The sequence below is a fragment of the Mastigoproctus giganteus genome, chromosome 6 (genome assembly GCF_048544385.1).
Source record: "Mastigoproctus giganteus isolate SK-2022 chromosome 6, ASM4854438v1, whole genome shotgun sequence".
In the NCBI taxonomy this organism is placed as follows: Eukaryota; Metazoa; Arthropoda; class Arachnida; order Uropygi; family Thelyphonidae; genus Mastigoproctus; species Mastigoproctus giganteus.
In genome coordinates this window covers 8,837,925-8,854,498 of record NC_143580.1, presented here as the reverse complement: position 1 = coordinate 8,854,498, position 16,574 = coordinate 8,837,925, and the positions used below count along the sequence as shown (strand labels likewise).

General features: G+C 33.1%; 1 protein-coding gene across 1 annotated transcript in view; it reads right to left on the bottom strand.

Annotated features, from left to right (window-relative positions):
• Positions 1-16,574, bottom strand: part of LOC150083886 (uncharacterized) — a 72,288-nt gene that overhangs the window by 43,496 nt on the left and 12,218 nt on the right. The window contains exons 3-5 of the mRNA XM_090375824.1: positions 12,211-12,312; positions 5,408-5,545; positions 414-509 (exon numbers count right to left, since the gene is read on the bottom strand). Coding sequence (XP_090231950.1) covers positions 414-509; positions 5,408-5,545; positions 12,211-12,312 — 336 coding nt within the window. The remainder of the gene's footprint in view (positions 1-413; positions 510-5,407; positions 5,546-12,210; positions 12,313-16,574) is intronic.

Here is a 16,574-nt window from a genome sequence, read left to right as displayed (position 1 = left end):
GGAGATTTTGGAACATGTGCATGTGAGACAATAGAGTTAGCACCACAGCATATATGTAAGCATACCTAGGCTATGACAACATAGCATATGTGTAGAGTACGTGTCTAGGCTACTGAATGAGTTGTAATATGTATAGTAAATTTTCGACTTAAACTTAATTGAAAACCGTGTTATAGTGAAACCTGTGCTGTTTGAAGCCGTGCTAAGTATTGCTGTATTCTGAAACATCATATTTAAAAAAAATGTGTAAAAACAATTACCAAAATAAAATAGCTGAACTATGAAACTGCTGTACTTCATATGATTGTCTCATACAATCAGGAATGGTTTTTTTTGAGTGAGGGAAATAGTTAATATTTACAACAACATACTGTAGTAATATTCAAATTGAAAACTATAAAGAAGTTCCTTACCTCTGCCCAGAAGCACACAATTAGAGAAGAACCAGTAAGAAGAAAAGGGTAATAAGCACTCATTAAACTTGATGCCCACTGAAGAGCTGCATTGTCCTATAAATATAATTAAAATTTATAGAATAAAACTAAACAAAGGTGACTACAATTTTCAACTAAGAGCAAGATCAAATAACAATCAATATATTTTTATACAGCAACAATTGAATCCATGTTTTTTGTGGCAATGCTTGCTTACATCTCTTTTCAGCATATCAGAATCGGTCATTAAATGTACTAATATGTCATATATAACTGTCTTTTCCTCATTTCCAAAATTTACTCAGAAAGAAAAAGTTCATAAGTTAAAAAAAAAAAAATTATCAGTGAATGACATAACCAACAATTACAAATTTATTTATAAATGTAATAAACATCATTATTTATTTCTTCACCAGATGCCATCGTTGCAGCAACTTTCAAGATCAGTCTTCAGTTTCACTGGGCGGTGAAAATATCTCTTTCTAAATATATATATATATATATATATATATATTTTTTTTTTTTTTTTTTCAGTAGCTCTAATGCTATTAAGATGAAACTGTTGTGTTGAGTGTGTATTAAGTGCCAAAATATCTAAGGGTTAGGAGGCAATCAGTATCTGTAACTGTGCATAATCTTCAGCTGGATGTGAGAAATCAGTTTCTATAAGGAAAATCACCCTCACCTGATAATGTGAAAAGAGCCCACAAAAATTCCTTGCATCATTGATGGGATTAGAACTCAGATATTTTTCACAGGTGTGAAAAGACTGCAGTAATAGTAAAGACACAGCATGGGTTTGTCAAAGGGAGGTCTTGTCTGACCAATTTGATTGGTTACTATGATGTGGTCACAAAGGAACTGAATGCCAAAAGTAATTTTAAATAAAAATAAATAAATTTTTCTGTTTATACTCCAGCACGACCACCAAGTCAGTAGAGTTTACAATAAATCGTCAATACAAATATTTATCGTATTTAGTAGTCACGGGCTTGAACCCCGGGGTCCACTCAAGGAACACGTGCTATGCACTCTCGCTCCTGACCACTGGGCTACGTCAGCTTGGATTTCAGGAAAGCTTTTGATACTGTTGCACATGGAAGACTGCTATACAAATTGGAGAGGTATGGCATCAAGGGTAAGCTGCTACAACGGATAAAGGGATGGTTGAGTGGGAGACAACAGAGAGTGGTAATCAATGGACACTGCTCTTCGTGGAAAAAAGTTATTAGTGGAGTTCCCCAAGGTTCGGTGTTGGGCCTATTGTTGTTTTGCATATTTATCAATGATAAGGTATATCAGGTTTAATGTCCAAGTTTGCAGATGATACAAAGGTTGGCAGGATTGTTAATGACAGTAATGACAGTATGCTACTCCAACTGGATCTAGATAAGTTGGGAAATTGGGCTGAAAAGTGGCAACTGGAGTTTAACATTGACAAATGCAAAGTACTGCATATGGGTAGCAATAACCGAAGAGAAAAGTACCAACTGGGTGGTACTACACTCAGGGAAGTGGAAAAGACCTGGGGATAACTGTGCAGTCAGATATGAAGTTCGCTGAACAGTGCAGATGGGCTGCCAGAACAGGTCATGAAGTCTTGTCAATGATATATAGGAATTTGGCTAGCAGGGACAGGGAGGTGATAATCCTATTATACAAGGCAATGGTCAGGCCACACTTAGAGTACTGTGTACAGGTCTGGAGGCCTAATTTTAGGAAGGATGTAGAGTTGCTAGAATGAGTACAAAGAAGGGCAACAAGATTGGTGAGGGGAACAAAGGGGGTGCTCTTACCAAGAAAGGCTTAAGTTCTGAAAATTGCAGCACCTGGAGAGTAGGCACCTGCAAGGTGATCTGATTGAGGTGTATAAGGTCTTGAATGGGTTGAGCAAGCTGAATGCTGATGGGATTCTTTGTCTTGCTCAGACTAAGAACCTGAGGGGGCACAGTTTCAATTTGAGGAAAGATAGTTGTAGAATAGATGTGCGGAAATTTGCCTTTAGCCAGCGGGTAGTTGATTTGTGGAACAGGCTTCCATCTTTTGTTGTGGAAGCTAATATAGCCTAAATAAATTTAAGGCTGAGCTGGACAGGCATTTGGAACGAATGGAGGAATAAAATGGGAGGATTTTTTTTTTTTTTTTTTTGGCTGATGCTGCATAAGCTTGCTTTCTTGCATCGTATGCCTCTACTAATGCTAAAGGTGTGGGAGAACAGCGATTATCAACACAGTGGTACCCATGAATGCATTGTTACAACTGATGGTATCTCAAAATACAAGGGTAAGTCTGCATTGACAATTTGAATAAAAGGATAAGTGTACATCTTTCATACTCTTCATTAAGCACTTGTCACTGTTGAAAATAATAGTACAATTACAAAAAAAAAAAGTATTTTTGTAAATTTTTAATCGCCCTTTCCCTGAAATCCTGAATATTCATAGAAATTTCAATTTCCATTGTAAAATCAATTAAAATTGATTTTACAATGATTTAGTGTGTATCAGTTAATTGACATATACCACATTTCATGTGATATATGTCAATTAACTGTATAACTGTATTGTTAACTGTATAACAAGCCATTCACACTTTTCCTTATAAAAGGAATCAATTTTTTTTAAAAGTCTAAGTATTATCCAATTTTTTTGCCTGCACAAAGCATACCCATGAACTAAGAGCCTAATAAAAAAATTTCCTCATTCTCCAATCACTGTTACAATTCACAGGACTTGTAATGCTATTTATTTACAGGTAGCAAAAGAAAAAGCAAAAGTGTTTTTGTAATGGCATTGACCTTTCATGAGGTGAGGGTATTAAATGTTCCTTCCAGCGCTGCACTACAAATAAACAACACTTTTCCTAAGAAAAGTATTGTTTACTATTTACTATAATGAAGTGGCACTCCAACTCCAGGAAGCCATTTCAGTGATTACTGTCAACTTACAGGAAGAAATCAGATACTGCCTACAAAAAGCATTGATTTAACTTACAAAATGAAAGATGTCAAAAGGTGTGAGAAAAAATTAACAAAATGAGCTCAGAAAAGCTCTATGCCTATTTTTACTGCAGATTTTTAAGGTGCAACTCAATGCAATAGAGTCAATTCCATAACAAAAAGACTTTCCTTCTTTTATTGTATTGTGATAAGACATTATGTGGCATTTATTTAAAAACTATTATCAAAAGGACAAAAATAACAAACCAACTGTATCACTTTTAACTAGAATATATTTTTATAAAAATCTGGTTACAGATATTATAGAATACATTCATGTATACCCTTAGTCCAAACACAAAACCCTACTTAATGAATTTGGTAATGTTTTTATAGATTCCCTGTTCCATAATTTCATTAAGCCTAACAATTAGGGTGGTCATTAAAAATTTAATTATTAACATTTTAATTAACTCAGATGTGGATGAAATAATACAATTTCAGACAATGCCAACAGATAGGCTGCAGCCTAGGGAGTGGCCTTTAGCATTAACGGAATCTTAAATGTAATGCCAATGTATCATCCCCTAAGGTTAAGAATCTTTCTAATCTTTAGCGATTAGGTAGAGAGAAATTAAAGGATGTTCAAGATGAGAAAGATATGGAGGGATTAACATACAGAAAAACATGAAATTCGACATTCAAGGTAAACACGTGGCAAGAAGGGCACATGGTTTTCTGTCTATGGTTTATCAGAATTTTGCAAGCAGAGAAGAAATAATTATCCTTCTCTATAAGACATGAATTTACTAAGCATTATTCCCTATGAAGAATAATGCTTAGTAAATTCTGCAAAGCACAGTAACTAAACGCCTTGGGATGTGGGGGGATTTGACTGAACTGTATAAGGCCCCAAGAGGAATTAGTAAGATGAATGAAGGAGGAATGTTCTCATTAAGGAGTGAAATGAGAACCAGAGAGTACAAATATCAAAAATCTTAGGAACTAACAGTACACGTGATCTTATCGACTTTATCAAAATCCAAGAAAAAAAGAATTGGATAGGCACTTTCTGGCTATGGGAGTAATATGAAAGAGTGATTAAATTAAGATTAAACACTTTTTTATCATGTGAAATATTACTGAAACTACAGTAAATATTTTTCTTACAAAAGTAACTACTGTGACCTGAATGAAAGCAAAAAAAGTAACAAAACATACACTGGTTAATGACAAGATTAAATGGTTAAGTTATGGGGAAAGGGGGGGGGGAGGAAGATAAAGGGAATTATAAAGGAAATTATGCACATGATCTCATTAGGAGGTACATATCTACAGATCTTCAAAAATGGAAGTGCTGACAGGCAGCCAAGCATTCACTGGTGCTCCCTATGTGACCTGTGAGAAACCAAATAAAGAAAAGTATAAGCTAAACTTAAATTAGTAAACCATCAAACATAAGCTAAAAAATGTGAATTTAGATGTCAGTCAGGGACAAACTGACCAATAAAATTAAATACAAATATGTAAAATAAAGTAAATCACATCACATTATGATTTACAACTAAGTGATTTTGGAAACAGGGGTTAACAGAAAATAATTAAGAAAGCAATACCACACACAACATAATTAACTGACTAAATGGAAGAAAATCACCCAAATGGGGTCCTAACTACATTGAAGAACGTGAAATGAAAGAGAAAAGGGAAGGCTAGAAATTACAACATGGAACATAGAAATGGATTATCTAATGTCAACATCCTTTATATTAAATAAAAAAAAAGAAAAACATATGTTCATATTATCACAAAATGATTAAATTAAGGTTAAACACCTTTCTTTACCACGTGAATGTATTGCTGAAACTACTGTTAACTGTAAGTATGCAAAAATTAAAAGTTAAAAAAAAAAAAAAAATTGACTAACTGAAAATTAAAAAGAAGTAAAAAGTGGTTACACTCACCAAGGGAAGCTTTATAATTCACTTTCACACACACACAAACATTCACACACAAAATATACAAGTATACTCACTGGAGATGAAAAATAGTAACCCCGAATGGCAGTGGCAATACATATTAAAACATATAGGGCTTTCTGAGTAGTAATACGACAAGCCTGAAGGAGAGTTGGAGATTTCATTCGACTAAATTCTGCTTTTACACATAGCATCTAAAAAACAGAGAGAGAAAGAGTTTTAAATGTCATGAAGTTAATCTTCAATATAAAATAACCAAAGGCAAACTGATTTTAATGAATGACAAATAATAATGGTCTATCTACTTCATGCAGTTGCACTACCTAATCATCTTGTAATTATTCTCCATACATCAACCAAACTAAGATGCTATATATATGACAAAGCTATATACAAAATAACTTGGCTGAACTAAATCACATGCTCCAGCTATGGAATAAAACACACAGGCACACAAAGGGTATAATAAATAATCTGCATTGCCATGAATATACAAAGAGTTGGAATATTCATAGCAGTGCCCTTCACAGCCACATGCCAAGATTTGGTGCAGTAATTTCTTAGATCTGAGAGATTGTTAAGGTGCTTTTTTTTAAGTTTTGAGTTTCTCTTTATACCTTTGTGTTTGATTTATATATATATATAAATAAATTAGAATAAGAATTAAAAAAGAAAAAAACCTGTTTTACCTTTTTATTTTATTTTTACTATGAAAGATTCAGTTTCCAACTATTTCAAACGTTATTCAAATATATGTATAATTATGTATAATTATACATATATTTGAATATATATACAGTCCATTCCGGTTATTTGGGACACATTGGGACTAGTGCATTTTGGCTCGATTAAGCAGCTGCCCCAATTATACGAAGTTTGGCGTAAATAGTTAAAAATATAGAAATATAGTGTAACCTCCCCCCCTTTAAAATTGGTTCACTGTACAATCATATCACGTTACAACGAACTCAACATAGTAAAGTACCGTTCAATATACGATGTGCAATAAGCACCAGTCATTGTGATCACGTTTGTGAATTGAATTTTAATTCTATTAAACGATTCTAATCAGCGAGAATAGGAGGAATATTATCCACAGGCTATAAAAGCAAAGATATATTAAGCACAATTTTTACTCTTTATTACCTTACCAATTAAAAAATTAAATGATCCCTGAAAATAGGAAGAATATACATGATAATCGGAATAATTAATACGTACTGTAATACGTACATACGAACTAGTTGACATTTCTGTTCACTAACATTTGTGGGTGGGGGTTAAAATTTAAAGTAAAAAGATAAGCAATCAATAACAAAGAACACAGCACACACAAATTGCAAGTAACACAATATGCGCAAGTGAGAATGGAGTAACAAGTTACAAAGCTTTAAAAATAGGAATGAAGAGAAGATCTGAAAATTAATTTTTTTATATGATTGAAGATTTCATGGAAGTGTCAACACATTTCACTATAATAACCCACAGAATTCCAGCTGTCGGTATTATCGCAAATTCAGTAAGATTGAGTTTACTGTCCGTTTATAATAGATTTCACTAATAGAAAAGCCCAATAAACAGGTGACTACTAATTGTTTTTATTGTTTTATGGTTGTGACCTCCAGAATTTCGACCGAACCACGTGGTACCATCGGAAACAATCATAGGGTAATCTCCAGTGCTACGGTCTCCTGCCCCGATTAAACAGCATGCTGTCCCAATTAAGTGAAGTAAACCCTGGCTATTTTCCTGATTGGTTTCTGTTTTTTTAAGATTTGCCCCAAATAAACGGCTGGCCCGATTAACCGGTGGCCCAAATAACCGGAATCCACTGTATATATATATATATATATATTCACACAGCAACTATGATTCATAGCATTCTTAAACCAAAATAAGGAAATATAATTTCAAGAGGTACCTGTATATAAAACAATGGAACAATGATTACAAATGGGCTCTGCTCATGTATGAGGCATTAATGTCCTATATAAAAAATCAGAGGTCTGCCTCTAGACCTATTACCATTCTTTAATGCTTCAAATATTTGTTAGCTAATTTCCTTTTTTCCATTCTTTCTATATATGTCCACACCATCTTAAATTTGCTTTGCTTACTTTTAATACTGCTAAACTTTGTTAGTGTAAACCAGAGATATGATGTTTGTTATGTTATTTGGTTTTTAGGAGCATTAGCAACTAAGGCCATATTGCTCCGGGAATATGCGGTGATCATTGCCTGACCTTTCCACATCCTCCGTATTTGGTGGTGACAGGCTCGAACCCCGGTCTAATCAAGAAGTGTGTGCTACGCACTGCTGCTCCTTCCCACCTGGCTACGGAGGCGCCCAGCTATGATGCTCAATACGTTCTATGTTGATTTCAATATTTGTAGAAGAATAAGAGAAATTTACCTCAATATGATATGTAGAACACTTCCATATGATATTCTGCAGAAATTTCTGGAGAGCATCATACGGAAGCATTCTATGTATCATATTGAGGCAAATTTCCCTTATTCTTCAAATGTTAAACTTTGTGCAACACAGCTTCCCGCAATGCAGATTCAACATTATCTGGCAACTTAACATACAATTAACCTCCCTAAAAGTTGTGGTACAATTCACTTTTACACTGAGGGTACCAAACATTCCTAATTTCTGGGGACAATCAATGGAATTGATTACTTGTCCTCCCCAATTTTAGAATGTATCCTTGGGAAGGTGACTCAAGGGCTGCAAATCACCATGTACTTGAGACTACTCTTTCCAGGTCAACAATCAAGCTTTCTCAAAATGGTCAATAATGACATATTAAATTTAATATGTCATTAAATTTAATGGTCTAACTAGGATGTGGCAAATTGTGATCTTGGTTATAGGTGTTGCTATGTGGAGTTAATGAAAAAGACTCAGAATAACTGAATTTATAATTTCTTTTAAAAATATTACATCTAATAAATTTAATCTAAAAATATTACGTAGGCATATATATAGAAGCATATATTATTAATACAGGCTTTTAGATAATAATTTAATAATCATTTTATTTTATAATCTAATTAAAATTACGAGCATAATCAATCAATTAAATAAATTCATAATTTCAATTATTTAATCATTATTATTATTTAATTCTGTCCCCAGAAATACAGAATGATACATCTACATTTTAAAACTTCTTTATATTAAAGCCATCCTTTTGTCTATGGATTTGATGAGATGAAAATGGTAAACCTATCTTACATAGACATATTAAAAACACCAAACTATAAAAATCTGCTCATTTTTAAATAGATGCTTACAGTTTTTCAATAATATATTTAATTTATGGGACACTGAAAAGATTATTATTGTTATTTGGTTTTTTTTAGGAGCATTAGCAACTAAGGCCATATTGCTCCGGGATATGCGGTGGTCATTCCCTGACCTTTCCGCATCCTCCATATTTGGTGGTGACGGGCTCGAACCCCGGTCTAACCAAGAAGCGTGTGCTACGCACTGCTGCTCCTTCCCACCTGGCTACGGAGGCGCCTCACTGAAAAGATTTTGCAAACTAACATAGATAGGGTAGCTCATCATCAGCCATTTTCAATTAACTGCAGGATGAAGGCCTCTCCAAAAACTTTCCAGTTTCTCCTATTTTGTGCAATAGCCATCCACTTACTATCCACGAACTTGTGAATTTCATATGTCCATCTCCATCGTTGTCTTCCAGGCTTTCAGACCATTTTAGTTCTTCAGTTTTGATAAGAATGTCCTTTACTTGAGTTTGCTGCACAATCCATGTATTTCTCCTCTTATTTAACAGTCTGATTCCTAATATAATTCGTTCCATTCTTCGCTGTGTAGTTCTCAGCTTCTCTTCCATTCTTTTGGTGAGTGCCCAAGTTTCACTTCCATAAGTCATGGTGGGAAGTATACATTGGTTCATTATTTTACATTTCAGACAAATTGGGATATTGCTCCTCAGTATGTGACTGTATTTCCTGAATGCTATCCATCCAAAATTTATTCTTCTCTTGACTTCCAACCATTTATCATTATTACAGCTAATAACTTGTCCCAAATAGGTATATGAATCCACCTTTTTCAATTACTGCTCCTTCAATGATTATATCCCTTTCTGTAGCATACTTGTTCATCATTACTTTTGTTTTAACCATGTTCACCTTTAGTCCAAAATCCTTACTAACTGTGCATAACTGATTAAGATTTTCCTCTAATTCTTTGGGATCATGGTTTACGATCACAACATCATCTGAAAATTGTAAATGGTTTAGGTACTCTCCATTCACGTTGACTCCTTTCTGCAACCAGTCCAACCTTCTGAAAGCTTCTTCACGGACAGCAGAAAACAACTTCAGAAATATTGTGTCTCCTTCTCAAACTCCTTTCTCAATTTTAAATTTGCTACTCTCTTTGTCTAGTCTAATAAAGGACGTAGCATTCTCATATATTTTCTTCAAAATCCTAATTTATGGGATGTCTATGCCTTGTCTTTCCAGTGCCTGAAACATTGCATTATGGTTTATGGAGTCAAATGCCATTTTATATTCAATTGCTTTCTCCATTAACAGTGATATTACGTGAAAGTTGAGAATCCTGTCCTAAAGCCAGCTGGCTCTTTCGGTTGATTCTCATCAAGTATTCTTTCTAATCTGTTAGTAATGGCCCCCGTGAACAACTTGTAGATGTGGGACAACAAGCTAATTTGGTCTATAACAGGGGTGGCGAACCTTTTTAAATTGGCTAAATCTTTAAAAAAAAACTACCCTCGTGTGCCCCTTGGAAGGCGATAACCAAGACATTTAATCACATAATTTTGTCAGTATGACTCACCACTCCAACTTCAAACAAATCACTGCATGAATATAGCTATTTACTGAATGGTGTGACGTCACTTCATGGCTGACAGAGAGAATGGGTATGCGCAGGTCACGACTCAAGGTGGATTGCTGTTGTTTCAAAGTTTGAAATTTTTTCGGGATGCTCTGAATTCAGTGTGCCCAAAAACCATGCATGCCATAGGTTCGCCACCCCTGGTCTATAATTTCCAATTTCTGATTTATTTCCTTTCTTACACAACAAAATTATGATTTTGCATTATTCCACTCCTTAGGTATCACGCTTTTCCTAATGTATTTTGTGAAGAGTCTTGCCAGTTTCTATGCCATGTCTCTTCCTCCTAATTTTAACAATTCTATAGTAACTTCATCTTCACCTGGGGCTTTTTGATTCTTCATTTTCTTCAATGTATGGTTTACCTTATCAGGAAGGATATTGGGTATGATATATGTGCTGCTAATTTGTGATCCATCTTCCCTGCTGCTAGCATCCTTCCCTTACTCCTTACATAATACTTTATAGTAGTCTTCTGCTATTTGAATTATGCCTTCTCTGCTTTTTATAAGTACACCATCACTATTCTTCAGATTTAGTATCATTCGTCTTTCTGCTCATGACTGCTGATTTAAGTCTCTTGTTTTCCCTTAATGCTTGTTCTACTTTTCTCGTGTTAGATAGAGTCACTATAAAACATTTAAATATAAGAATAACATAACTATATTTCTTGTCATCATCATCTAAATATTTTACATCCAGTGGATAGTCATTTTGGACTATCAGTGTTCCATTCACTGTTTTCTTCTATTTTAGATTCTTCCTGTTAGACTGTTAGCTCTAAACCTAGTAAGCATTTTCTTTCTTTCTTCTGATGCTTGCTTGACACTATACATTCACCTTCCTTTTGGTCTGCCTCTAGGCCTATTTTTGCTTCAAATATTTGTTTAGCTAATTTCCTTTCTTCCATCATTTCTACATGCCCACACCACCTTAAACTTGCTTCACTTACCTTTGATAATTTGATATTTATTACACCATGTTTTTTTCTTATTTCCTCACTTGTAATATGGTCCTGCTACTGCCTCTGTGTTTGTAGGGGAGGGAGATGAATACAGTCCTTTAGAGTGAGAAAGCAATTACAATGTTGTAATGATATTGCATTGTTGTAATGTATTGCCAATAACAACACAATATTTTCAATACTGAAGAAAATTAGGGAGACAGATATAAAGATGTAGCAACAGGAGATGAAGAATTCAGTATATTCACCCACACACATTGTATATTACAGTAATCTATAAATCCACATCTTAGAAAATTCTTTCAAAAAATGACCTGCAAGTTTGTGTGATATTTGAATATTATAATGTGATATTTGAATTAAAGGGATGTGGATCTACTGGAATGGGGTCACAAATATAAAAGGGCACTCTTACCAAGGAAGACTTCAGTTTTGAAATTTACAAGCTGGAAATGGGTACCTGACTAAACTGTTTAAATGGACTGAGTAAACTCAAATTCTGGTATTGTGATGGCATCTTTAAGCTTTCTTTGGCAACACACACAATGGGACATAAATTTTAATTGAAAAAAGGGTGGATGCAGGAAATTTTTTTTTCAGAAGAGTAAATCATTGTTGGAACAAACTTTCATCTGGTGTTGTGAAAGTGGATAAACAACAAAAAAATAAAATAAATTTAAGGAAGGATCATATAAATGATTAGAGGGGATGGACAGATTATGTGGGTAGTTTTTTTTTTTTTTTTTGTTGTTGATGCTGTATAAGCTCGATACCTTGTATCATTTTCCACTACTAATAATAATTGAATGAAATGAGTTCTCTACAAAAGTTTCAACTGGTCTAAAGTTATTACATGTCAAATGTGTTTAATTATTTTTAAGTATCCTTGTACATATATAATAATTGCATTGTATATCTACCATTATTAAATTTTAGAATATTATCTTAATTCTATATTTTTGATTGAAAAAATATAGTAAATGACTAAGACTTACCAGCTGAACAAATGATACAAAACAGATTATGTAAAACACTGATGAAAATGCAATGAAGTAACTGAAGTTTGGATCAGTGCAAGTACCACCACTATACTGAACCTGCAATGAAAATAAACTATATCAATGTAAAGATATTAAAAATAGTTTTCTTTATGACATAGCGCATTTGTAAGTTTTACCATAGAAAAAATTAATAAAGAATATAGAGTATGCTTTGTTTAACTACATGAAACATCTCTATCTTCTGACCAATTAACTTTTTCTATGTGGCAAATGTTATTTAAATTAAATTAAAAGCTTTTGCTCCAATAATAAAAACTAAATGTTTTGCTTTCAGTGCACTCATTTTATAAAGAAGTTATTGAGTTTCTTAAATGAAAACAAAAGTTTGACTTCCTTTAATCCTCTCAGGAGTGTCTTCCAAATGCATATAACCTGGGGGGGGTTCTGATAGCAGCAAACTCTGCAGAGTGAAATTTTGGAACTATGTAAAAATGAAAACTTTATACACAAATGTTTTTAAATATTAATTTGTTCTTATTCTGACTTCATTATGCATCATTAAAGAAACATTTTATCAAAAATCAAATCGTAGTTAAAAAAAAAAAATTATTACTTTTTGATGTAACAATATTCTCTATATCTACTTATGTATCACTGGATTCAATTTCAGTTTGCATAAGCCCAAATAAGGCAGAATAACAATTGTGATCTCTCAACAGATTTTTAAAGTTATTTTTGTGCAACTATTTATTATAAGTGAGAAACAAGATAAGAGATGGTAGCATATACTAGAAGACTTCAAGACAATTCGCACAATTAACGAACATTATTTGAAATGTCCCTCAAAATGTTATATACAGGCTCATTCCTAGAGCTATATATATACACCTTTGAGTAAATTTAAAATTGCATCCTTTGAAATATTAAATGGAAAACAAAACTCATACTAAATTTCAAAATAACTTGAAACACAAATACTAAAATTACAATATACAAAACATGTAATTTTGCATAAATATATAAAATATAATATTTAATTTAATATATTTAATACTAGTTTTACCTGTGATGAATATTTTGCAAAAACTGTTTCAAAGAAGTAAAGATTAATATCAAAGTAATTACAAAAACATCTCCCTTGGCTCCCTTCATTGCTAGCTAAGGTGTCAGTAGGAAGGACTCAAATAATAAAGCATATTTAAAAAAAAAAATGACTAAAAATGCAATTTGATAATTTTTTATATGTATGACATTAGTTCTTTAAAAAACAATTATTGCACACACAAAATTGCAATTATTCTAGTGTACCCATGGCAAATATTTCACCAAAACTGTAACAAAACTAATGCTCAACAGTTCGATTACAACAGTAACTATTAAAAAATAATGGAAATTTTGAAAATCAATTAAATTTTTTTGGAAAGTTTTAGTGCAATTCCTTCCCCCTCCCCTCAAATTTACTGCTAGGGCAAAAGGAATCAGGTAAAAAGTTTGTTTAGTCATTGAGTTATTTAAGTATCAACTGTTAAAAAAAACAGAAATTTTGAAAATTAGAAAATTTTACCGCTAAGTAAAACCTATTGCAAAAGGAATCAGGTCAAAAGCTTGTTTGGTCTTTTGAGTTATTCAAGTTCAAAGAGCAATCAGGAGAGGGACATAAATAAATAAAATAAATAAATAAATTTTCTGTTTATACTCCGGCACGACAACCAAGTCAGTAGAGTTTACAATAAATCGTCAATATAAATATTTATCGTATTTAGTAGTCACGGGCTTGAACCCCGGTCCACACAAGGAACGCGTGCTATGCACTCTAGCTCCTGACCACTGGGCTACGTCAGGCCTGTTATAAGCAAATTATTATACAGAATATAGAATTGCTTCATTTGATAATATAAAATAAAATACTCACAGAAGCTTTCAACACTGTGTCTCTTCCCCAGCTATGAATATATAAATACGTTACTATATCTATATATCGGTGTAAATACACTATAGACAACTCCTAAAAAAAAAACCTACGATCGTAGTGCGAAAGGCATCATTTCATTTGTATCTAATATTGTACTTGTCCTTCACAACGAGTTACCATGTATTGCACTAACTTGAATAAGTAATGCTTCACTAATAGAGAAGACTATTGTTACTTATTCTCAATGGGCGCCACCGCCACCCAGATAGCACCATTTCAAAGCTAGCTAGCTTTTCATCGGTGGTGCCTTTCACACTACACTGTAGTTTTTCTTTAAGAGTTGTCTAGGGTGTATCTACACCGATATTATATAGATCAGGGGTTCTCAATGGGGGTGATATTGCCCCCAAGGGGGCAAAAAAATCATGGGTATTAGAGTGATTTATGGCCATCCAAAGTTTACCCTTACCTGACAATATCTTATTCTTTAATTTCTCTCATTGGGTTTTCTTTCCCCCTGAGACAACTGATTTTTACATACAGGTATATATATATATATATATTATTCTTTTGTATTATGATGGTTCAATTCGTATTTTATTTTTAATATTCTATTATAGTAGTTTTATTTAATTTCTTTCTAGCTTTTTCTGTTGTCCCAGTAGCTGTTTTAGCAATGCATGGGTACGAACAGAGTACCTATTATTATTCTTTTGTATTATCAATCTATTGTGGTTTAATTCGTCTTTGTTCATCATTAATGTCATTGTTTTACGCCATGATGTATTAACCAGTAATGTATTAACTATAAGACCAGTAATGTATTAACTATAATACCTATAGGTAAAAAACACCGGCACGGATAATGTTTAATTAGCCATCATGGCGTAAAACAATGACATTAATGATGAACAAAGACGAATTAAACCACAATAGAATGATAATACAAAAGAATAATATATATATATATATATGTTAAAAATGAGAAATTTTGATAAAAGGAAGATAGTGGGCATGATTTAATTCAAACACCTTTGCTTTTCATGGACATTAAATGCTAAGTGCTTTCAGAGGTAATGTCTCTACAATCCTTGGCGTTTGCTCCTTTCCAACAGCTGCGCCCTTGGCAGCAGCATGGTTTATTTATTTATCCTTTTGTTTCATCGGTCAATATATGAAGCATGGATGGGATGAGGAAATGTTTCAGTCTGTTTCTACTTTCTAAGCGAAAATTGGTATTAATTTATTGTTTCCTTGTGAAAGTTGTTAATTTTTGATCCACAGTGCTTTTGTGAGTGACCTAGGCTATGAAAGTTAAATAAAAATAGTTTATATTTTATTATTTAATTCTTTGTAGTTATTCAACCCATCATCAATCATGTCAAGTGCTGAAAAGAAAGTGTTGACAGTGTCTGGATGAATATCTAGCTTATGGTTTTATTGAAAGCCCATTTGACTTAAGACAGTCCATGTGTCTTATGTGTAATAGTTCTTTTTCAAATGAGGCTATGAAACCATCAAGACTTTCAGATCACTTAAAAAGGAAACATCTGATAAAGTTAGTAAACATATCGAATATTTTAAAAATTTAAAGCAGAATTTTGAGCAACGTAACACTGTTACTTCCTTATTTAGAAGAGAAGAACACACAACAAATGACAATGGAATGACTGGGTCTTATAAAATTGCAGAAATCATCGCAAAAACTGGTAGTGCTCACACAGTTGCTGAGACTGTTATACAACCAGCATTAGTGACTAATTTCAACAGTGATGCATCAAAATCCTTCCAGTATTTTAAAAGCATTGCCATTGAGCAGTGATTCAATTTGAAGGCGAATCAATGAGATGTCAGTTAACATTGAAGAGAAGCTAATTGACAAACTAAAAATGAAAAAATTTTCTATTCAGATTGATGAATCCACAGTTACTGACAATAAGGCCCTTCTAATGGCATACGTTTTATGATAATTGCAAATTGCAAGAAGATATGTTGTTTGTAAAATCTATAGAAACTGACTGTACTGGAGCATCTATTTTTGCTGCTGTAAAAACATGGTTTAATGAAAAACGAGTACACTGGAAAATTTAATATGATGGTGCTATCTCCATTGTTGGAAGACAAAGGAAGTATGTCCCGAAATTCTTGCAATACACTGTATTATGCACTGATATCATCGGGTTGCAAAAAGTATTAGTCCAGTTCTTTATCAATCTCTCAGTATAGTTATTAAAACCATCAATAAAATAAAGTCATATAGCAAATATGATCGCCTTTTCAGAAAATTTTGTGTTGATAATGAAGAACAGCATGTGAGGCTTCTTTTACATACAGAAGTCAGATGGCTTTCTAAAGGAAACTTTTTAGCAAGATTTGTAAACCTTTTTGATACAATAATTAGTTTTTTTAGAAAGCAAAGGAGATCAGCAAACACAAAGACAACATA